The 24,926-nt window shown below is 29.9% G+C and overlaps 2 protein-coding genes across 2 annotated transcripts; one reads left to right on the forward strand and one right to left on the reverse strand.

Annotated features, from left to right (window-relative positions):
• The first annotated feature begins 10,667 nt into the window (after positions 1 to 10,667).
• LOC114192496 lies at positions 10,668 to 12,959 on the forward strand. The gene has a single exon (XM_028082235.1). The coding sequence runs from the start codon at positions 11,271 to 11,273 to the stop codon at positions 12,708 to 12,710; it is 1,440 nt and encodes a 479-aa protein (XP_027938036.1). The 5' UTR covers positions 10,668 to 11,270; the 3' UTR covers positions 12,711 to 12,959.
• Positions 12,960 to 21,880: 8,921 nt separating this feature from the next.
• Positions 21,881 to 23,793, reverse strand: LOC114190353 (calmodulin-like protein 11). Its single transcript, XM_028079201.1, has 4 exons — positions 23,498 to 23,793; positions 23,198 to 23,355; positions 22,948 to 23,028; positions 21,881 to 22,279 (listed from the first exon to the last, which is right to left on the reverse strand). The coding sequence occupies exons 1-4, from the start codon at positions 23,577 to 23,579 to the stop codon at positions 22,142 to 22,144; spliced, it is 459 nt and encodes a 152-aa protein (XP_027935002.1). The 5' UTR covers positions 23,580 to 23,793; the 3' UTR covers positions 21,881 to 22,141.
• Positions 23,794 to 24,926: the final 1,133 nt, after the last annotated feature.

The raw sequence follows: 24,926 nt of genomic DNA on the forward strand, positions 1-24,926 counted from the left end.
TTCCAAAAATTTGTTTTTGTATTTTGAAATGTAGTTATAGTCTAAAATGTATTATGGTTTCGGAAATACCTTCAAGAATTTTGGAATATAGAAAAACATTTCCAGGTGTTCATAAAGTAATTTTTAATTCCAAAAATATATTTTGGAAAAAATTTTCTTGTTTATACTTCTTACACGTGCAACTAAAGAGTTCTATTTCTTTTTTTCACCAATTTGGGATGGATGTACTCATATATAGAGATATTAACATCACGGATATGATACAGGTAGTAGTTCTTCTGTACTCGACCTATTACATAAATGCATCGTACTTATATTTGTACGGGTATCCGTTATGCGGGTACCTGTATATTTTTTTAATATTCACTGATATCTACGGGTACTTACAAGTATCTACAAAAGAAAAAACATTAATATTTAACAATATTTTAACTGTAAATTCAAATAAAAATACAATGCATAATATTCATAGATTTCAAACAAAGTGCAAATAACTCGTTTAAATAGTATTGAATGACAGTTTGCAAAAAAATGAATAATTTTTAAAACCAATTGATAAAAAAATAATTCATTCAAGATCAATATGTTAATATTTTAATCATGTTTTTTTAATTTTTTATTTAAATTAGAATATAACAGGTATGGGTAGTACGAATGCTATGATACCCGTAGTCACACTATTAACATGCATGTATAAAAAATACTCACACCCGTTATTAACGGGTATCCCTTTACAATATTTATTTTTTACCCATGTTATTTTCTACCATACAAATTTTATCCATAAATATCTAGGTGTACAAATTTCTTTTGACATCCCTTTTCGCATGCATCGGACGTGACATTAGGAAAAAAATATGTTTCAAAATGGTGAATTTGGGATGGGTGCACCCATTTCCAATGTCTTTTTGTTTGCTTGGAATCGCGGTGTTGGATTCGTGCCACATGCTGTCTTGCCTCAACAAGTGATGCAGGGGTCGAGTATGAAGGATAAAATGAAAATATTGAATTTACGGGGGTGCCGGCAGGAAAAAATTGGTTGTAGGAAGCAACAACCCTTTTTTATTCTTAAGTCACGGAGGCCTTGCCATAAGGGACATCCAAAATAGCTCAACTCCTTTAATTTAAAATAAATAGAGACAATTAGGAAAGGTATAATTACTTATTTGATATCTTAATTTTTTTGTTTAATTTAATTTGGTACTCATATTTTTTTCTGTTTCAATTTAATATCCTAATTATTTAAAATGTTTTAATTTGATTATTTCCGTTAAGTTCGAGTTAACACCGTATTCGTACAGGACACGTGTCAAGATGTTAAATTTTTTAAATTCTTTTTACATTTTTTTTAATTTTTAATTTTTTTTTTCTAAAAAATTATAAGCTGCCACGTATCAGATTACTGTTGTGTCATGTGGTTGTTTACAGTTATGACACGTGATAGTGGTAAAACTTGTTTTCAATTTAGTCCTCTATTAGAATTTTTGTTCAATTTAGTACCCAATTCTTTAAAAAAAATTAATTTTGTCATTTCAAATTTAAGAGCAAATTAGTAAATAAGTTTAATTATAATTTATATATACATATTAAAATTATTGTTTTGAATTTATACATCAAATCACTACACCTAAATATTCAAATTATTTTATTTTTTACAAGTATAAAAAAAATTTCAAGTGTAAAAAATTATAAAGGTAAAAATGTAAAAAATAAAATAATTTGAGTATTTAGATGAAGTGATTTGATGTATATATTAAAAAAATTATTGTAACATGTATATATAAGTTATAATTAAGTTTATTTACTAATTTGGTATCAAATTAAAAATGACAAAATTGGATATTTTAAAAAATAGGAGTATTAAATTGAACAAAAAATTTAAAATAAATGACTAAATTGAAAACAAGTTTTACCACTGCCACATGTCATGACTACTGTAAATTGTCACGTGACACAACAGTAACATGACACATGACAGATTATAAACTTTTAGGAAAAAAAATTAAAATTAAAAAAGAAATTTTAGAATTTAACACGTGTCATTTTAAATAATTGGAGTATTAAATTGAACGAAACAAAAATATAGAAAAAAAAAGTAAACAAACAAATTAAGATACCAAATAATTATACCTATCAGGAAAAATCTCAAAATCTTTCACCACCATTGTACCACACGACATCACCATTTTCAACACTTTCAGCACCACCACCGTCATGCAGTTGTTGAAGAGGGAGAAGAGAGAGAATGAAGAAAAAATCTTGTTTCGAAAAGCTTCTTCCAAAACATGTGTTCTGAAATTTCTTTTCAAAACATATTTAATATTTCAGAAAACTTATTTTGGAAAACATTTATGAGTTTCAGAACGTTTTTTTTCCAAATATCTCATTCTGGAAAAATTTATTCCATAAGAAATTTCTTATGTTACACAAATTTTGTTCTAAAAAATTTACACTGGAGATCTTATTTTGGAAAACTTGTTTCAGAAAGCTTTCGGAATATATAATTCAGATATTACTTTTTAAAAGGGTGAAATGGACATTTGATAAGCTTTAGAGATGTGCAAAGAAACTGTGGGGGTGTAGAAAGTAAAAGCCTAAAAGTAGTTATTGAAACGGGTAAGTAAGGTGATTGGCATTGCAATGCACGTGGTTGTGACTTGTGAGAATGAATAATTTGGTCTACTACGTGCCTACAATGATGATGACACACGTGCACATTATGGTTGATGAGTGGGGGGCAAAAGAGGAAAGGCAAGGGAAAGAACATGATCTAAGTCTTTGCTTATTCACCTTTATTTTATTAAAGGAATGTCTACTCAAAGTGGGACACAACCCCTTCAATTCTGAGGAACCAGAGGCCTTAATAAATCCATTTACCCCTTAAATTAAACAAACTTATTTTAATTCTACTACTATTACTACATTACGTGGCAGAGTTTTCGGGTCAACTTGACCCTCCTAATTTCCTCTCCGAAAGATAATTTAACAAAGTTTTTTATCAATTTAAATAAAAAATTAATTTATTTTAATTCTATTTATAATTTTTTTTTCAAAACATAATTTTCCTTACCAAAATCACTGTCAGCGGGTATGTCTCTATCAAATATGGGGTAGAGAGAGAAAAGAGAGAGCAAAATGAGTGTTTCTTTGGCATGAAAAGAGAGCCTTTCATTTTTTTTCTTTTTCAAAATGTCTTTTAAATACTTTTTATCATTTGGCTTCTGGGTCCTCTTTAAAACCATCCTCACCGCTACCTTTTCATTTCACCATTAAATCAACTACATATTTCTTCTATCTCTCTATCATATTCAACTATTTCCTTTTTCTATTATAATTAGTGTTGGTATATTGCAAACTTTTAAGCTTATTTTTTATAAATAAAATTCAATATGGACTATTTATTTCTTATGACATTTCTAAATATTTTAACTATGTTTTATTAAAAAAATTTGAATTTTGCTGTTAATATAAATTTTGTTAAATTAATTAATAAACTTAATATTCTAATAATTTAAAATAAAAAATGAGAAAGACAAATATATTCATACTTTCTTATATCATTTTTATATCTAATTTAAAAATTGACATCATCAAAATCAATTTTCATATATTATTAATGTAAAAAATTTCGTTAAAATCAATATGAATTTAAGCACCTTCATCACAAACGCGCGACCACCACTGTGAAGGATGTTCACATAACATCCACGCTCGCCACAAAGCAAGCACCTCTTGGCAGGTTAGTTTTTATTGTTTTTTTTTTTTAATTTCTCATTTAATTTTCAATATTATTTATAGAAATATATGTTAGAAATTTCTTTTAATAAAAGAACATGTTCAAAATAAATATATGTTTGAAATTGAATAAAGATTTAGGAAAAAATATATTTAAGTTAGATTTTAAAATAAAGTTACACTCTAGTTAATATAAATTATTGTGCCTTTTGAAATAGTTATCTAATTTGTATTGGGATTGGATTGGAATATGACAAGTTGTATTGTTAAATTTTTTAAGTTCATATTTAATGTTATATGATCGAAAATTTGTTAGATCCGTATAATATATTGCATGAAGTGAATTTTACTTTTCTTATTAAGACCCAATTAATATTATTTTCAATTTAAATTATTATTATGAGTTTTTTTAATAAAATAAACAAGAGAAGTGTGTAATATCAATTATTAAATTCAAACCTGAAGTTTTTGGTTGTACAATTTGAAAAAAAGGTCAATGTTTTTTCATAGTTTATTAGTATAAATATTTTAATATGTTATATATATATATATATATATATATATATATATATATATATATAATTTTGGTTGATTGTATTTTATATTGATTTTTCAGAGCATATGATTGTAGTTATTTGATAATATTTATTTTTTCTTATGTCATATGAAAACCAATGGGAGATATTGTTAAAATTTGTTGTAAAATGTAAAAGGTGATAATTATATACTAATAAAATATAGAAAAAATCTTTATGAATGACAATCAAATATATTCCTCTAAAAATAAAATATTAAGTTAAATATATTTGTAGTGGCAAGCAAAATTAAAATTTGTATTTATTTTAAAGTTTAATAATTTTTTGTCACTGAAAGATGAATAAATATAATTATTTTAATTCAGCAACGTTGAATTTTTTTAGGTGTTAAATGATATTCGAGATTAATATTTGAGTTAGAACGTAACAAACGATGTAAACAACGTCAACATCAAATTGAAGTATTATTTGACAAGTTAAAAAAACAATTAACGTAATTAAATTTAAATTATTATATCTATTAATTTAAAGTTTAAGATTAAACATATCAAAATTTAAAACAATAATTAATTGTAATTTTAAGTCAAAATTTAAAGATTAACAATATATTTAACTTACAAATATTTCTCCCTGCAAATGTGGACCTATGTTATGACAGGGGAGCCACGACTCCCCTAACATTTTTTTTTCTATACATATTTTAAGAAAATATTATTATATTATTTATATAAATTTAGTTTAAAAAAAAATTTAAAATTAAGTTTTGCCTTTAGGTTGTAATTTTTTTATTTTTTTATTTGATTTCTCTCTCTTCCATACCTCCATCTCCTATTTTCCTCCTCTTTCTATCTCAATTTTTATCATTAATCTCTTATTATTTTCAAAAGCAAATTGTACCACAACAAGATTGATGAGTTAAAAAATATTTTGGACTAAATAATTTTTTCTTTTGAGAAAGTTTATTTTTTATCATTTTTTTTCGAAGCAATATGTTTTATTCTTGTATGTGGCTTTTATGTGCTCTAGGCATATATCTATTTGTTAGAGATTATAAAATTATGCTCTAACTGTTTATGAAACTCTTTTTTGTGTAAATAGAACTATTTTAGGTTTTGAGGTTGGGTTAGAGAAGAACAATATTAAGAATATATTTTAAAGTAAATGAAGCTAATCATTTAGAAGTTGTTAATTTTCTTAAAATATTGATTCTTGATTTTGAGATTTAATCTAAGATATTTATAATTTGATCTTTTCCTACATAAGACGGTGATTGAATTTTTAGCAAACACTATGATCATTTATATGGATATTATAACAAATTTTAGTTCTATGATTAAATGATTGAAGATTTTAAATTATTGAAAAAACGTACAGGAGTACTCTCACTGGAGACACCTTTTACTTTTTTTAATATATTATTGTTAATGATAAAATTTATATTACACTTTCATATATATATATATATATATATTAATTATTGTTATATGTTTTGGATTATATTATCAAACATGTTTATATTAAATAGAAAAATTATGTATGAATTTTTTTTTAATTAAAAAAGTTAATTTATATAAATAAAATTGACTTCCCTAAAAATTTTATCCCAGTGTCAGGAACCTTACTCATTCTCATGTACCTAGTTATATATATCAGAGTTGTGTAAGTGAAATCAATATGAGGTGCATAAGAATGTCATTAAGAATTCTTACAATCAGCTCAATGGAAAGCGAAATATGTCAATGAAAAATACTCTTGTCCTTTTGTTAATTATTTTAAAAGGAAGACAATTATATTTTCTGATATTACTATATCATGTATCTAGTGCATATTAATATTTTTAATTATTTGAATTTGAATAATATAATGACACATCTAAATTATTTTGAAAAAAAAAACCCATATACATTATTATATATAAAAGAAACGAATATTTATTATCCTTATATATTACAGGTTTTGTTTGTCAACGAGGAGACATTGGGTATGCAAATAATTGAAAAAATTGATTATAAGCAAAAATAAATACTTTTAATGTATTAGAAATTAGCATTTATTATAATTATAGTAGAGTATATAGACACTTAGTTATGATTATTAGCTTATTTAGTTTTGATTAATAATTATGGTTTAGTTTAGAATTTATATAATTTACCCTTGTACATTTAGAAAAGAAAAAACTATTATTTAATCGAAAAATATCAAACACTATGTGTATGTGTAACTTAAATTTTCACTCACTGTCTCACACATATATATAACCGAAGAAAATATAGATGGTGCCTTGATTTTGAAGGTCTCTAACCAAATACCTTCACTGTAATGATATTAACACTTTTCAAAAGGATTTTGCTTATTTTAGCTGGTCATAGGATTTTATTATAAATGAATCGTTTTCATGTTCGAAATGAGTCAAAGTTTTATATTAGATAAAATAAAATATTATATAAAATTAAAGGCCCATAATATCATTATCTTAAAATTTTAGTGTAAAATTAATATCAAATATTTTTTTTATAAAATTAGTGTCAAATAATTTTATATGCGAATAATTATATATGTTATATATATATATATATATATATATATATATAAAATATATAGATCCACAATCTTTCTTAACGACCAGTCTTATAATTATGATTTTTTTTTTTAATTTGTTTGAGGACTCCGAAATGTTGTATTTTCTTTTTTTATAAAGATTATAATACTATTTATATTTCTTCTAAAGCTTCCGACAAATTATATGATGTTAGTGTAAAAAAAAAATTGATTTTTTATTTTTTTATATTTCAGAACCACTTTAAAATGTACCGTAAAAAGTTATCAAAATTTAATTAAAAAATTAATAAACTAATCTTGATTTGCAGGTGGAAGATATATATATAAACTGATGAATGAGATTTGCTGGAGCCGAAAGTATAGAAGAAATGCTTTGACTTTATCCATCCATGGAAACCCACCTCATGCCCCAAATGAATCCTTATGTTTCCATAGCTTTCTCAAACAAAGGTTTCCCTGTCCCACATCTGCAAAAATCAGTTCGAGTAATCACTGAGCTTCTATAAGTGACATCACACATTATCATTGCAAACTTCACAGTTCTTCTTCACCAATTATAGTACACATGCTTTGCACTGCATATTTCTGTATTTATATAAGTAGATGTAATGAATTCACATAGTAGCTGTTTTTCAGCACTCTCCAAAAGAAACACATTTAGCCCCATAATTTTTTGTTCCAGGAATTGGTATTGTTCGTGGCATGCCAGCGTGCAAGCAAGCACCACAACATGCATGCTTGCTGTATAACCCCACGCATGGTGCAACGAATATGCACCCTTTTCTGTGAGATTGATCATGAATTTGCAACCAATATATGCTTCTTATTACATAGCCCCACGCATGGAATGGAACTACATTAGGATGCTACCATCCACCACTAACTACACCTCCTTTTCGAACTTTCTTGGTGCATTCAATAATGTTATGTGTGTGTTTACTTGTAAAAGACAAGCACAGTGAAAACACAGAAAGCTCCTTTAATGGCTTAGGTGATCTGAATATCAAATTGCAGTTTCAAAGGAACAAGTATATATGATTAACTTACCAGAAAATTTGTATACAGTAAAACTGTCGTGAATCTTTTTGGTCTATAATTCGGGAAGCTTCAGGAAACCTCCTCGATGGTGCATTACTACATAAATAGAAATCCTTTTTCATGAAAAATAATGATGAAGGTGGGTCTATAAGGCTTGATCTTTGGTTAACCTACCATTTAAATACTACTTTTTGTTCTGCATCCTTTTCATCACTTTTTGTGGGGATTTGATGCTCATTATATTGTTAACCTGTCATTAATTATAAGTGTGGCACAATGTCTGGCATGAATTATTAAGGTAAAGACGTACTTGGGTACTTGGCACAATGGTTCAGAATCTAATATCTTCCTAGATTGTGCAAATGGGTTCGTTCGTTGAACACTTACAAAAAGACAAAGTAAAATCCACATTCTTTGTTTTGTGATGAACACTCTCAAACTTATCTTCCCATTACTCATTCACTGAGATTTATGAAGGCGACACTGAATCAGTTTAGGATTACACCAAACAGGATTCACGTTATATATTACATGACACGTGTCACATCCAAGGTTGTCCTCATTGGATGCAAGAACAATTTGAGGTTTCCTTCCCCAAAATTCTCTTTTACACGTATAAACATTTGTCTAGGATTTAACAAGGTCAATAATTTTCTGTTCCTTAACTGCATATCCCTATCCCTGCGGGCTCTATGTATGTATATCTCCACCTCGATTTCATGCAATTAATGGACATATTAGATCTCATTGGATTGAAGGAGATATATGAGGAAAGAAAGCCTAATTGAGATGAGCAAAAAGTGAGAAAGTAATTGTCTCCAAAAGAAAGTGAAATCCATTTGGAGTATCCCAATACTGTAATGTAAGGGTGTATGAGTTTTACTTTTATGTTCCAATTTTTGCTCCATGTGCAAAAGGCGAATGAAAGAATATAATAATAGAAGTAGCAGCTGTCTTTGTATGAGCAGAAGAGAAAAATTATTACAAAGTTAGAATAACTGAGAGGGAGGAAGAAGGGTGAAGGAATGCGAGAGTTTGCTTTTTAAAGGCATCAATATCAATGCAGAATGGGCTCATGGTTGCTCTTTCATTTTCCGACAACGCAACATACAAATCCTTTGCCCTTCCATTGGTTGGCTAAAGGTATAGCAAAGGTTGAAAAAACAACCCTTTAATTAGGACTCCATTTACTTTTAGCACACATATATTATCTTCTAATTCCTTCATCAAAATCTCAATTACAAAATATTGTCTCCACCAATTCATTTCCCCTTCCCAGACTCCAAGTAGGTATTCAAAAATATATCCCGAGCGCATTTGATCCGACCAACACACTCTCACTAACCATGTGACGTGAATGAGTGACCTAGTTCCCTAAGACCGCGGAGGAGGCTAGCTAGGTGTATTATTTTCCCACTAAGTTAATATCTACCATATATATTCATATGAAAAATCATACTTTGATTTCCACATCTTGATTTCCATTTTATATTCTCTACCGTGGTTTAGTGCCAAGCATTAATTAATGTATTATTATATTTTTAAAAAAAATCAATACTCGATATTAAGCCACCTTAGAAAATATAAAATGAGAGTAAAATTGTGGAGGTCAAAATATTATTGTTTTATTTATATGTTTATATGCTCTATTGCGCCAATTGTTAAGATCAAATTATAACTAGGTCAAAAGTTATAGTCATTAGTCAAGACATAACTATTTTTACTTAAGAGCGTAATAGCTCAAACATTCACGATTCAATTGTGATCCAACCTACTTGACCTTTGTCACATAACAAGTGATGTCACCTGTAACAATTTCGGTCAACAATTATCCTATCAGTGATCTCACTCATATTGTAACTTGGCCACCTGGTCTCTTCCGCCAGAGACAATTGTGCAACCTGTAACAAATTTTTTCACTAACAAAAATTAACAACTAATATTTACCCATAAAAAAAATATTTATATACCGTCTCTAACAACAAAATATCCTCTCTTTCACACCACTATCTACATGTTTGTGCCACCTTCCTCCATCTAGTAACTATTCCTAGTCAAACTTCATCCCATTAATTATTCACACAAATCGCACTCACACCACTGCTTTCTGTTTTTAGCAATTGACATTACTTGTTTGGAATTTCCATAATTGTTTGATGCAAACAAAAGGCATTACAGGAAGTTAAACAGTTAATTAAAGAGAAGGGGAATTAGTATTGCCAATATGTTTGGGATGTAGTTAAGTGGTCAAACTGTGAAAGTGGAATTCATAGGCACATGCATGCTAGCTAGCTATAGGAATATTCTGTGCCCATTTGATGTGTGGGATAATCATAAACGCATATAAATGATTATGTTACGTTTGATGTTATGTATAACTGATTTTGTTAATGAATTTCTTCCTTTTTTTTTCGTTATTTCTAAATATGATGTGTAATGCCAACAAAATTATCGTCAGAGATCACTATATCTCTACCTGGTTTTATTCTCAATGATGATCTCACAATCTTAAATAATTGAAATTGCCATAAGTGAACCTTGGACCTCTATAAAGATTTAAGAAATATATTATTAGTCAATGGAATTGATGAAGGAGCAATGAATACAGGCTTTTGTTTTGACACTATAGCATTCTCACATCTCATTAGGGTAATAATCGAAATTCGTAATTTTAGGGTAATAATCTCAGAGGCGAAACCAATTGCTTTTTACGAACACGAAAATAAAAGGGAGGAGCGAGGCAGCAATAATGACATGGCCCTCAATCCTAAAAGCATACAATAACATTGAAACAAAAGTGTTTCTTTGCATCCAAACACAAACATAACAGAAAAGTTTCATTTACCAACAACTACATAGTAGTAGCATGTATCAATAATTCAACAACCAAGAGACTAAAAATCCACAAAGTAAAAACCAAAACATAAAATCCCAACCCCCAACTTAAACACACAGAAAAGAACACACCGGAGGAGGAGCTTCAAGCTTCATAAATCATAATCACAACTTCCACGCGCTTCTTAGAGCGACTGAACCTTAGACCAGAAACACACCCTCTGATGCAACAATCCATCACGCCCTGCCACTGCATGTGGTTTTAAATACTTTAACCACACTCACCTCTTTCTCTCTCTCTCTTTCTTGCGTTAATAAACACAATCACTCTCTTGGTAGCACCCACTCTTGATCGAACACCCCACGAGCCTCTCCAGCATTTTTCAATCCTCTTCTTCTTTATCCTTATCGCTCTGCACCAAAACCTTCCCACTCCTCAATTATTTATTTATTTATCTATCCCACTTTTTCATACGCATTTTCTCAAACACATGGTACACGTTACTTTACTCTAGTTCAACGCTTAACCCTCAAATCACCTGGAGGAAGTTCACCTCAAACTCAACCATGGCCTTCGAAACGCTCCTTGTCAAGGTCAAAACCGCCATATCAAATAGCTTCGACTCGGTTCCGCCCAAGCTGCTGAAGAAGAAACCCTCGTTCAAGTCCAAACCAAACGTCGGCGTGTTGGCGTTCGAGATCGCCGGCGTCATGTCGAAACTCCTCCATCTCTGGCACTCGCTCTCCGACGCCACCGTCGTCCGCATCCGAAACGACGCCCTCAACCTCGAGGGTGTGAGGAAGATCATCTCTAACGACGAGTCCTTCCTCCTCGGACTCGCCTGCGCCGAGTTCGCCGAGTCGCTCCGTGTCGTGGCGAACTCGGTGACCCGACTCAGCGCGCGCTGCGAGGACCCCAACCTGCGCTCCTTCCAGCAGGCCTTCCTCGAGTTCGCGGACTCAGGCTGCGACCTTAAAGGGTGGGCCCTTCCGGGCCCAAAAGAAACCGAATCAAAGCTCAAGAAGATGGAGCGTTACGTGACGCTTACGGCAGCACTCTACCGCGAAATGGAGGAGCTCGCGGTTCTGGAAAGCGGCTTCAGAAAAGCTCTGAACCACGCTGACGCCAACAACGTTGGGAGTAAAGACCAGCAAAAACTCTACGAACTTCAGCAGAAGATTTTCTGGCAGAAGCAAGAGGTAAAGGATCTCAAAGAAAGATCCCTTTGGAGCAGGAGCTTCGACAGCGTTGTCGTGCTCCTTGTAAGGTTCAGTTTCACTGTTTTAGCAAGGATTAAGGTTGTGTTCGGAATCGGTCAACGCATGCCTTGTCTGTCACGTACCTTATCTACTTCGGCCACTGTTTATCCATCTGATCAAAACCCTAATGATTTTGTTGTTTCTGGGTTATTAGAGGAAGACTCAAAGTTTAATGAAGCGGTGAATGAAGATATGGAAAGTGGGTTTTTTGAGGCCAACTCGAAGCTTCTTAAACCACCGGAGAGCACTTTGGGAGCTTCAGGTTTGGCTTTACACTATGCAAATTTGATAATAGTGATGGAGAAGATGATAAAGTCACCTCACTTGGTTGGAGTAGATGCAAGAGATGATTTATATGGTATGTTGCCGAGGAGCATAAGGTGGGGGTTGAGAGGGAGACTAAGAGGAGTGGGGTTTTGTGCTAGTGATCCTGTTCTTGCTGCGGAATGGAGGGACGCTTTGGGAAGAATATTGGGATGGTTATCACCTTTGGCACACAACATGATCAAATGGCAAAGCGAGAGAAGCTTTGAACAACACAATTTGGTGGCCAAGACCAATGTATTGCTGTTACAGACTTTGTTCTTCGCCAACAAAGATAAGACTGAGGCCGCCATAACTGAGCTTCTGGTGGGGTTAAACTATATTTGGAGGTTTGAGAGGGAAATGACTGCTAAGGCTTTGTTTGAATGCGCCAATTCTAATGGGCTTTTGTTCAAGTTCAATAAACCAGCTAATGAGATATGATGAGTTCCTTTTCTTAATCTTCCTTCATAGAGACTCGAATTTTGTCTCTGGAAATTTAATTTCATATATGGGGGTTGCAGATTTTAGATGAACTGAACCGGTTGATCGATGAGTATCAGATCCTTCAGGTAAGTTTGTTTTGCTTCCAATTAACCCACCAGGTCTGTAAATGGTGTCTGTAAATGATATATGATTTTTTTAGTGACATCAAACTTCAAGAAATGAATGTCCTTCTTGATCATGAGAAAATATTCCTACTGTTCAATTATAATTTGACCATAAAATTTGTTATTGAAATTATTATTGGCAGAATTAGTTTGTTGCTGGTTTTTTGTGGCTGCACCACCATTTCCTGATTCACTTCTTGGTGCTTCATGTGGGAAGTGATAAACTACTAATTATACTCAATCTTTTCGTATCTTCGGAAGCATTAATATCATATTAAAAGACTACCTAGAATGGACCCCGCTATTATTCATATACTTAAGTTTGTACTAAATAATATATATATATATATATATATATATTTTCCAGAATGACGGGACACTTGCGTTTTTCTTAAGAAAAAGGTTTCGATATTTAAAAGAAAAGACTCAAAAAGCTGTTTTTTATAAAAGAATTTAAAAATAGTAGTACTTTTCAATTATTTTAAATATATATCTATATTTATCATAAAATTAAAATATTTATAAGCTTTCACAGAACTCAATTTTAGGTCGAGCTGTAACTCTATTAAATATTTTTTATTTTTCATTTTTCATTTTAGCATAATGATTATTAAAATCAATAAATACACTATCTATGATAACTAAATGTGGGTTTAAAATAGTTATTAAAGAAAAATCAGTGAATTTACTATACATATCAATTTAGTATATATATATATGATTCATTGATAGAAACGAATCCAAAACAAATCCCAAATCATTGTGTTTAAAAAATAAACGGATTATGAGATGCATGTTATGATTTGATTAAATTATTGACCAAAGATGAAGGTAAGGAAGCATGCCTTATTATGAGTAAGGATGCAAAGGAACCTCTCCCTTTCGTCTTCCCTCTTTTGGCCATCAAACAATATGATCATATTCTTTACCTTCTTTTTTTATAGTTTGTATTATTATTATTTTTGTTTGGTTATTTTCTTCTTTCAAGTGGATAACTGTATCTTTTTTCCTTTCACATTAAGCTTTTTCATTCATAAGAATTTAAAACCAATAGGAGTTTCTAAACCACTCTGCTGAATCACTTAACCTTTAATTTTATTGTAATTAAAATATAAATATACTCATAATACTAACCATTCAATAGTTTAATTAATATTAATATATGATTATAAGATTAAAATTTACTCGTTTTACTGTCACTAAAAAATTTCATCTAACATGGATCATTTATATATATCAACCGAAATGTGAGAATCTACACAATTATATCTTCATCATATGATTTAAGTATATAATTTGTTTTTCTTGCGTTCAATAGTCTTACATTATTTAAAAATATAGATCTATGATAATTTAAATATTTATTTTTTATTCCATTATTTGAAGTGTCTTTTAATTATAAAATCATGAAATTTATATTTCAGAACGGACAATGCTTCGAACGTACCGATTGACAACTAAGATTAACTCCTATGTTTAACCATACCTTCACCTTTTTTGTGTCCACTCCTCCCCTCTAATTTTCATACCATCTTGTATAAAGCATGAACCAAAAGTTTATGAGAATAACAATGTCTCTTAAACAAGTTTAAATAGTTTAAATTGTTCTCTTTTTTCTAATATAGCCTCACAATTCTTGATTCTACAGGGATATCTCATATGAATATATTACACGATGATTTCATGTGGAAGAGAACATACCTAAAATCCCTAAATACAAATTTATTAAGTTAGTTTGTGTTGGGTAAAATTTATTGAATTCCAGATCAAGTTAAGCTTTGTTTGCATCATTTACTTTTTTTCCTTTCATTATCAGTATATCAGATTGCGAGGAAAAGAGTAATTTTATAACTGTGAATGTTTTTGTCATCATTTTATAACTAGAATATAGGTGATAAATAATCACATTAAATACTGACAAGAAACTCCACTCAAAACAGCAATATTAATGCATTTAAATTTGAAATTTCTTTAAGAAACTCTTGAAATGCACTAAAAGAATTTAATGACGGAATTTGACCTTAATTGATTGTGTTGGTCCCATACACAGGATGGATTGATTCAAGCAGAACAAATTGAAGTGGACCAAAAGTTTGTGAATGGATTTGTGTGAAATAGTTATTGAACTTTGCTGGGGTAGTTGTCTTAGTTCAATCACTAGTTTTAAATTCGAATTCTTGGTAGTTATACATTCAAAAAGGGAAAAGTTTAACATGTAACTTTGTATTCACCAAAATTAGTTCTAATAAGAGTATATATAGGTTAGAGAAAATGACCCCTTAGGTGATGTGGTAGTAGTAGGTATTTAGTTCAATAATTCAATATTTTCACACCTCATACACTAACCTATTAATCTATTTTGTGTATTTCCTGTTTTTTATGTATATCAGAATAAATATAATATTATATTAGTAAATAATGATATTATAATATTGTTAAATTAATATACAAAATAAATTTATATTTATTAAAGATAAAATAAAATAAATGAAAAAATATTAAAAAATAATTATTAATGAATAAAAAAAATAAAAATTTTATAAAAAATATGTAAAATTAACTATTAATTTTTAAAAATTTAATAAATAATTATATTATATAGAATAAAATTAAAATTATAAAATTAGAAATTATAATAGATAAAGACGTATGAACTATAATAAGATTTTACATGAACCGATACACCGAATACTGGTTTCAATGTCCAAACCTGAAAACCCAGATATAGCAACTAGACTGAGATGTCCTATACTATACATGCTTTCGGTTTTGTGTGGGTCGCCTTCTAAAAGTGAAACTAGTTTTCTTATAAAATATTATTTTGTATTGTCTTATTACTTATTTTTAAAAGGTTTCTAACAAATTTATTTACTCTCATAAATTTACTTGTATGTCACACACATCACCCATCTACCTTTTCATCAACAGGACTGATAACTGTTCATTTATTATCTTTAGTGTTTTTTTTTTTTTAATTTATATGCAATAATTTATTGGAAAAGGCCAGATCTAGTAACTTTGAACCATGGTTGATATAAAAGATTGAATTTAAAATAGTATTAAAAAATCATTAAAAAATGTGTTAAAAATTAAATTTTGGATGCCAAGGTTTAGAATCTTGGAAACTAAACAAATTATTTTTAAGTAACAAAATTATAATAGTTTTTGAAACAATCATTCACGTCAAAGAATTAAAAAACTAATTTATTTATTTAACTACTTAAATTTTAAGTTAAGAAGAAAATTTAAGAAAAATATTTTTCTTATTCACAAAAGAACTCTTATGTTTATGTTATAATAGAATGTAAAACTTGAAGTTAGGTAGTTATTGTAATTTCTTTTTGTGATTTATTATTATTTTTTGTTTTAGATTTAGAATTTGTATTATTACAATTCAATACATCATAAAGCAAGAATAAAATATTTAAAGATAATTAATTTTATTATTCTATAAATTTTAACACATTAAATTGTAATGATTATTAAAACCTCAAAATTAAGATGTTGCATTTTAACTATTCTTATATTATTTTTTTCTCTTTATTTTTAAAGTAATTATAATATTGAATGCAATGGTTTGGAATATTTTCATTTAATATTATATATAACTGATATAAAATTATTATTATTAATAATAAGATTGTTTTTGTAAGTCCCTTTTTCTGTCCCAAAAAGGGTTGGGTCTGGCCTTTCGTAGGCCCAAGGTCAGCCCCTCTGAAGGACCCAATATCCTGCCAGCCTCCTCACAATCTCACTTTACCTTTTGTTTCAGAAAAATAGTGTTTCTCCCATCTCTCTCTACGAAGCAGGAGCTCTACTAGGGCATAGAGAAATTCCATCTCTTTTTTAGCTCAGATGTTCTCATCTGGTAAGTTACTCTCCGGATCTGTAGTGGCCTTTTCCTTCTCCTTTTCTAGTTGGGTGTTCTGTTGCGTTTAAGGTTCATTCTCTTACTCTAGTTTGGGTCCTAGGTTTTGTTTCAGTTCACCATCCTAGTCTGTGGAGCCATCGTGCCTAAGTCGTGCTCTTTAAGTTGCTGTCCCTTTTCTTGCATCAAGAAGGTAAGGGACTTTATTTTTATTTTTGGGCGAGGGGTTTTTATTTTTGGGCGAATGATGATCTCGCCCAGGCGAGCTGGACTCGCCCAAGCGAGGGCTCGCAAAGTGCCACTGTTTCAGGTCTCGCCTAGGCGAGAAGGCTTAGCTTAAGCGAGACAATCGCTGTAGCTCAGGCGAGGGCTTCTAGCCCATGCGAGGATATTGCAGATTTATGTTTTTGATTCCTGTTTACCTTAGGTGTGGCTATTTATCTCGAACATGCATGATTATGGTGTAATTGCATGAGTTGTGTGAGTTGTATGCACTGAAATTTGTATGTTAGCATGAGTAATATATGGAATTCTGTTTGGTTGGTTGAGAAAGTGCATGGGAATTCAATGTGGAGATAACAATTGATGGTTATAGTATGAGGATCATGAGATCTGTATGTGATAGGCGTAATTCCATGAGTTTCGTGGGGAGATCTCATGGTGGTGTGTAGTGTATATATTAAGATATGGATTCAAGTAAGGATCGCATCCCGAAACTCTAAAGGGTCAGTGAGTCTCAAGTAGAGCAAACTGACCCAAGTGGTGAGAGTAGCGGGAGGCCCCAGTCTTTGGCAAGATAATGGCCCTAGACGTTAAAGGCTAACATTGTGTGTGGTAGGGTGAAACCCATTGGCAATGGCTCTGTAGAGCAGTAGAGACCACCACGAGTGTAAGCGTCCAGTGAATCCGACCTTAGTATATGTATCCGGATAATTGAGTCATAGTGTCCTGCTTGTCTGCTATACTATGATTCTCTATTCACAGTGTTGCATGCTTGAATTGTTTAAGTACTTGTTTGCTATTTGTATGTTAAATTAAATTACACTAGCTTACCCTTTCATTGTTATGTATGTCCTTGTTTTATTTTCTCATTTGCAATGATCGCCATAATGGTGGGAGCAGATGGAGGAAACAGTGAAGGTAGACTTGGTGGTGGCAGCGGTGTTATGTGATGTGAACCTGTTGTCTTCGTTGCTCTCAGGAATAGTTGGTGGCCTAGTGCCCCTTTTTGTAATTCATTGCTCTAGAGCAGCCCTTTTGCAAAACTGTTATTTTCCCTGGATTTATTTTATGTGTATGGCATTACAGTACGCCTAAGTTTCTTTTCAGTACCCTTTTGGATGACTGTAACAGTTGGGTTCTTGAGTATGTTGTTCCAAATCTGATTGCTCTCCATTATATAATCATGCGATATTTTATTGAGTAGATTATTCTATTTAAATGGGATGTCACATTTTTATGGTACCAGAGCCTTCGTTCCTTAGTGTATGTGGGCTATGTGTTTGCTTAACTTTCGTTGTGCCTTTCTTTCCGTTAGTAGTACAGTAACGGTATTAACTATGTGTCACGTGTCAGTACATGATTTTTTTGATTTTTTTTAATTTTTTTTATTATTTAAAAAAAATTGTCACATGTCAATCTGACATTGTGCCACGTGGTAAAACAGTGTGATTCGGCAGTGACAATGCCACATATCACTATTGGATGTGAGAAGTCTCAATGTAGTCCCTGTATTTGTTATTTTGTCTCAATTTGGTCCTAATTTTTTTAAAACTGAATCAATTTCATCCCTACATCAAATTTAATTTTTATAAATATTTTACAATGGTATTTTTATTATAATTGATATTTTTAACAAAATTAAGTTCATTTAAATGTATATTTTGCACTGATATTTATTTAAATTTTTTAAAAATATTTATATATCTATAATTTATAGACAAATGTTAGAGTTACTTTAAAAATAAAAACAATTTTATAACAATTTAAAATAAATATATTTATTTAAAATTTTACAATTCAATTTATACATGCATTGTCAAACATATGTTAATACATTCATAGTCACACAGGAAGCACATAAGACAAATCATTTAGAAAAATATTACCCCTTCCTTCGCACAAGATAAAGGTCATAAGTAAAATCATCTTACTACATCAAAGCCAATGGTAGATCTTGACAAAAAAAATTTGTAAGGATCAAAATAATATAGTTAAAATTTACATATTTAGTTATTGTCATTAATATAACAAGGGTACATAACTTAGTATTAATATTGAACTCTTCTTGGATGTTTTTCTTTAAAAAATTATAGTTTTGAAATTGTATTGAATATGGATCCCATTCTAAATGATAGTTGAGATATTATCATATTTAAGAGCATTTCCTATATTATATTTCAAAGAATTAATATGAAACTTCTCACCTGTAACTCTTCCAATCTTAAAAAGTGATTGACTTATCTAATTGAACAATTGAGGTTGAATTGGTCTTTTTCACATGTAGCTTCCCTTTTATCAGTCTTCAAAAAATGAATGTATTATTTTATTATAATTAAGTCACAGTTAAAAACTAGTTATGAAAAAAACATATAATACATTACTTTTCATTTTATATTCATAAAAAATAATATACAAGGCTTATGAGATTCAAAACAAATACTAAATTTTTAAACTAATATTTTCCGATACAAGAGAGAATTAAATCTTTTTTCTTCAATAATGAAAAAGAAGATATAAGAAACTAGAGCAATATGTATTTAACTTCCTGTTTTTTCTTAATAAATAAAAGAGAACATGTGAAAATAAAAAACAAATACAATCATCAAAAACTAAAAAATAATAAAAGAAAAAATAAATAATATTTTATGTTTTTTTATTCTTTAATATATTTAATTTATATTTTGTTATTTATTATTATTATATATTGTGTTTTATAAAAAAATAAAATTTTTACTTAATTTAAATTTAATTAATTCTTAATAATATATTACATATAATTTTAAAAAATTTGGGGGGCCATGGCCCCTCCTGTCACAACTATAATCCGCCACTAATCAAAGTCCTTCAAGCAATTAGACTCGCAAAAATCATTGAATCATAAATTTCACAAAAATCATACTCATTCTTCAAAAATTATACTATAAAAACTTTTACAACATCTGATTGTACAAATTTCATAACGCCAATAGTATTATCCACAAATTAATTTATCTCATCCAGCATTTTCATCTACCATTAATAATTACAAATCACAAACCAAATTCTCTTCCTCTTACAACAGTCTTAACTTTTTTCACACAAAAGAAAATCATCACCACTGTAAACATCATTCATTAAAATTTCGTCTCTCTTAGAGACTTTTTCAAGCTTTATCAACATTCACAAAAAAAAATCAAACCTATGTTTTATACTTCAACAATAAAGCATTAAATTTGCAAACAAAATAGCTTCCCTTACGTTATAGTCTTGACCTAGCAGTGTTCTTTACTCCCTAAATAGCTCCACACATTAAAACACTGTATCTACACAACAAAAGACCCAAATGACGATCAAGACACAACATTAGAGTCTCAACCAAAGGATGAATGGAAGTAACATTCAAAGCAAAAAAGATTGCATGTAGAAGAAAACAAATTGCTACAAAGAATGGACAAGAATTCGAATTCACCATTAAGAGAAACTGAAAGGAGGGTTTTGGTAGAGCTCTTCGTGTAGATTACTCTAGCGATAGTGAATATTCAAAATGACTAGAATTGAATAAGAGATTTATGGTAAGAAAAGATGATTTAAGAAGAGGATATGTATACTTTTTATTATTAGAATAATTAATTGTTATGAATAAATTATTTGAATTTAAAAAATAATTATTAAATTAATAAAATAATTATTTTAATTTATGAAATAATTAAATTTAGATTAATGATAATTTAAAATTATTTAAAGATTAAAGTTGAAAAAAATGTTAAAAAAACGAATTCTTATTAAGTTAATAAACAAACAAGTCCTATAAAAAAAAAAAAAAAAACACACGTCTTTTCCTTTCACACTCTTATATATTCTTATATACATAAATATTCTCCTCTACTATTTCTAGTGTTTTAAACTTTAGAGAAGGGATGCAATGCAAGTTTGCATATATAGTTATAGAATTAAATTACGGTTAAATATGTTAATAGTCCCTACACGCAAAATTAATACTTTTTTCTGTCTAAAAGTTTGATACATTTAAGTCTTTAAACTTTTAAAATGAGTGGATATAATTCTTTTAATTAAATTATTTTAGATTTTTTTGACATGTTAAACATGTTTCATTTCATGCTAATATTCGAATTATTTATATAATTTGACGCATTTTCGTTTTAATAGGTATCAGAAAATATATTTAATATATAAAAAAATTTAATTTAATTGAACTAAAAAGACTATATTCATTCATTTTTAAAATTTAAAAGCCAAAATATATTAAAATTTCAGACAAAAACAAATTTTAATTTCACATCAATATTCAAGAATTAAAAAAAATACTTAGCCCATTAAAATAAAAAAGCTTTCAAAAGAGAAATGTTAGAACACTGCAGTTCTAGTTTGTTAGGTACAAATCATGAATCAGATGTCTGGTTATTTGTTAACAGTCACAAATAGAACAGTCCAAACAAGACCAAAAGTCTTCCTGCCACCTACACAAAATCACAGATAGGAGAAAATCAAACATGTCAGTGCCTCATGAAGTTAGATCCGCCAGCTTTTGATTAATGCATTTGAAGGCTTTCTACTTTGGACCTGAAGATATATGTACTTACTGTAGTTTGTCTCTATTTTCAGTCTATGTTCAACTATTCAACTGCCTATGACTATGCCTTTCCCTGTTTCTTACCAATTCTTATCCACTGTGAAATCAAAGTACCATTATGGTTTAAAGCTTTGTGCTAGATCCAAAACCAAGAACATTGTATTGAACTTCGTTTACCAAAAAAATTGTGATTACGTGAGACTTGATCTGCACCAAGAATGAACTCTATTCCTATTTCTACATTCTTCTTGTTTACTAGTCGGTGTTTGATTTCATTAAGAGAAAATTAATAATCCACAACCCAAAATAGGTTTAATAGAATCTTAAACTTGTCAATGTAGTATGACAAAACTTGTTCATCCTTCTTACTCTGGGAATACAGAAAATGTTGAACCAAAATTACAAGAATGGTAATTTAATTTTGAGTTGGAATGGATCAAATCCAAGGGGGTTGGTTGACTAGCCACTCTACTACTTGGTCATTGCTAAGTACAATACAATACAACAAACAAACAATAATAACAACACATTATTTTCTGAGAAGAAGATTGGAAGCGAATGAAATTTGAATAATAAATTTATCCAATTCAATTAGGTGAGTGCTTCATCTAACTGTCATCATCATCTTGACAAATTCATCATAGTTAACTTGGCCATCACCGTCCAAATCTGCTTCTTTAATCATCTGCTCCACTTCCTCATCTGTCAGTTTTTCTCCTAGGTTGATCATGACATGTCTCAACTGCACAACCCAGAAACAAATATAAATCTTTTCACCACTGTCATATAGTAGCTACATGTGTGTATAACTTTTATATATATATATACTTGAGTGAGAGAAAAAAAAAAAGAAATATAAGATTCTCTACAACACTCAAATGTCAAACCCGATGCATATATATTTTAATCAAGCAACTGATATTCAGTGCATGCGGAAGTACGGTCTACTGTCCTAGTTGTGTAGTTTTTACATATATAAATTACAAAATTTTGCATGTTTCTTGAGTCTAGATAATACTAAAAATATATATATTATTTTAAAAGTGGAAGATCAAAAAGCTGTCATTGAACATTTGGTGAAAGAATGCCATGAGCTTTTAAGTTCTGAATATAATAGTCAGTTTTTTGGTTATTAAAATTTAAACTTGTAATTTAAAAGATGAGAAAGAAGTTGAAAACTTTCTTTCTCTATAATTATTTAGGTAGAAAGAAAATATGTAAAGAGCTTTAACTCTTTCAAATGAAAAGAGCTGTAAACTAAATTTGCAACTTATCTTGGTCCACCTACATTGTTCTTATCAAAATTTTCAGAAATCTATGATGTGATGACAATGAAGATTTCCAATGATCTTGTCATGAAAGAAAGAAAACCAATACAACAGAGAAATAAATAAATAAATAAAAGCATACCTCACTAGCTGATATATAACCATTTTGATCTTTGTCAAAAACCTTGAAAGCCTCTTTGAGCTCTTCTTCTGCATCAGTGTCCTAAGGGAGAAAGAACACAGCACCAACTTAGTCTTTGATTATTATACAATGAAAAGGGAGATAAAGTTTTGGCCACACAAAATCAAATATCAACTGAATAGGACTTGTTGAAATGTCATGTATACATATGCATAACAAAAATGAATGGAACAAAAGGAACTTAATTTACTTTCACTTTCTTGGCCATCAAGCTCAAGAACTCGTCAAATTCAATGGTTCCATTGCCATCTGCATCGACTTCACTTATCATATCTTGGAGCTCTTCTTCTGTGGGATTCTGATCCAACGACCGAATGACAGTGGCCAGTTCTTCCACAGTAATGCAGCCTAAGAAGCACACAGTTGATCACAACATAAGACACTGACAAGAATTCTATCAATCTAAAAAGATGAATTGAAGGGAACAAAATAATAGATACCATTTTATGAAAATTATAGACACAACCAAAAAAGGAGAAATTTTGCTCACCATCTCCATCTTTGTCAAACAACCCAAAAGCCTCCTTAAAATCAACAATCTGTTCTTCACTCAAGACATCTGTCATAGTCATGGTGTATTTGTTTTTCAAACTTGAACCAGAAAAAAGAGAGAAAGAGAGATATAGAGAGAAGGGAGAGAGAGTTGTATTGTTTGTTGAGTATAGCTCAATATTAGCTGGGGTATATGTAGAAGATGAGTGATGCTAATTTGTTTTAAAATTTGAATTTACCAAGTCAAATTAAGTTTTAATGGCTGCATTTTGTTGTTATACTTGTGGCTTTATGGTGGAAAGAAGAATCACACAGTAATTGTTAGAACATAAATGGGGTGGAGGTGGTGGTGGGGCACGGTGATTTAAATGCAGTGAATGATTTTATAATAAGTAATGATATTTATTTGATTAATATAATGCAGTGAAAATATTGACAGCTGGAAGGGTTTGGTGTTTAGGGGACAAAACAAAAGAGCTTAATTCAAAGTTCAAAGGGTAGAGACTATGGAGTATGGGGAGGAGTGTAGAGTCTGCGTCCTCATCAATTTCCAATTTCCAATTTCACACCACCCACCCAAAGACCACGCTGTTTGGTTTGCTTGCACCAGAAGAGAAAAACGAAATGCAAATTAATGCACATTTTATTTTTCTGTCTTCCTTGTGATATGGGTAATGCAGATGACACTGTCAACACGGTTTAGGAATGAGAAGAAACACACATACGCGTTGTTATGTACTCTTTTCAAAAGAAAAAAAACATAATAATAATAATTGTACGTGTGAAGAATGTGTTGGACTAGGTTCTCTCTTCAACCTGCTTTTTGTTCAATTTGTGTTCAAATTGTGCCATTTTTGAACTTTGAAGATGGGTGAAAATTGTTTCCTGCCGTTTTGGAAGGACAATGATTCGTTCGTTGGTGCAAAGTATGGTTTTGATTTTGTTAAGATTGCTTTTGCTAGCTGGTCTGTAAGTGCTTTTTGACATTTTACCATGAAAATAATGTTTTTGTTGTTTATTTGTCTTAGCAGAGGAGGTGGGTTCCACCTTAATTATGTGTCAACTTAACGCGGTAATGTGTGATAGACTGAGTTTTATATAAAGGAATATATTCATTCGGGTCAATGAAATAAAGTTGAGAAAAGATATGACGGTCAGACTCTTTTAAATGTTATTTTATTCATGTTCAAAATTAGACATTTTAGTATGTTTTACATTTTGCTTAATGACTTATTTTCTAATTAATATTTTTTTATAAACTTTAACAAAATATATATATATATTTTGACCAAAGTTTTATATAGCTTTCTCACTTCTTCTTTTCTCCTTTTAAATAGGCTGAGTTTTCGAGGGACAAATTAATTTTTTAACGAATATATAAACCTTTTACAAAAGAATAAAATATTTAATTTTGAACCGATTGATAC

This window comes from Vigna unguiculata, chromosome 7 (assembly GCF_004118075.2).
Source record: "Vigna unguiculata cultivar IT97K-499-35 chromosome 7, ASM411807v1, whole genome shotgun sequence".
NCBI lineage: Eukaryota > Viridiplantae > Streptophyta > Magnoliopsida > Fabales > Fabaceae > Vigna > Vigna unguiculata.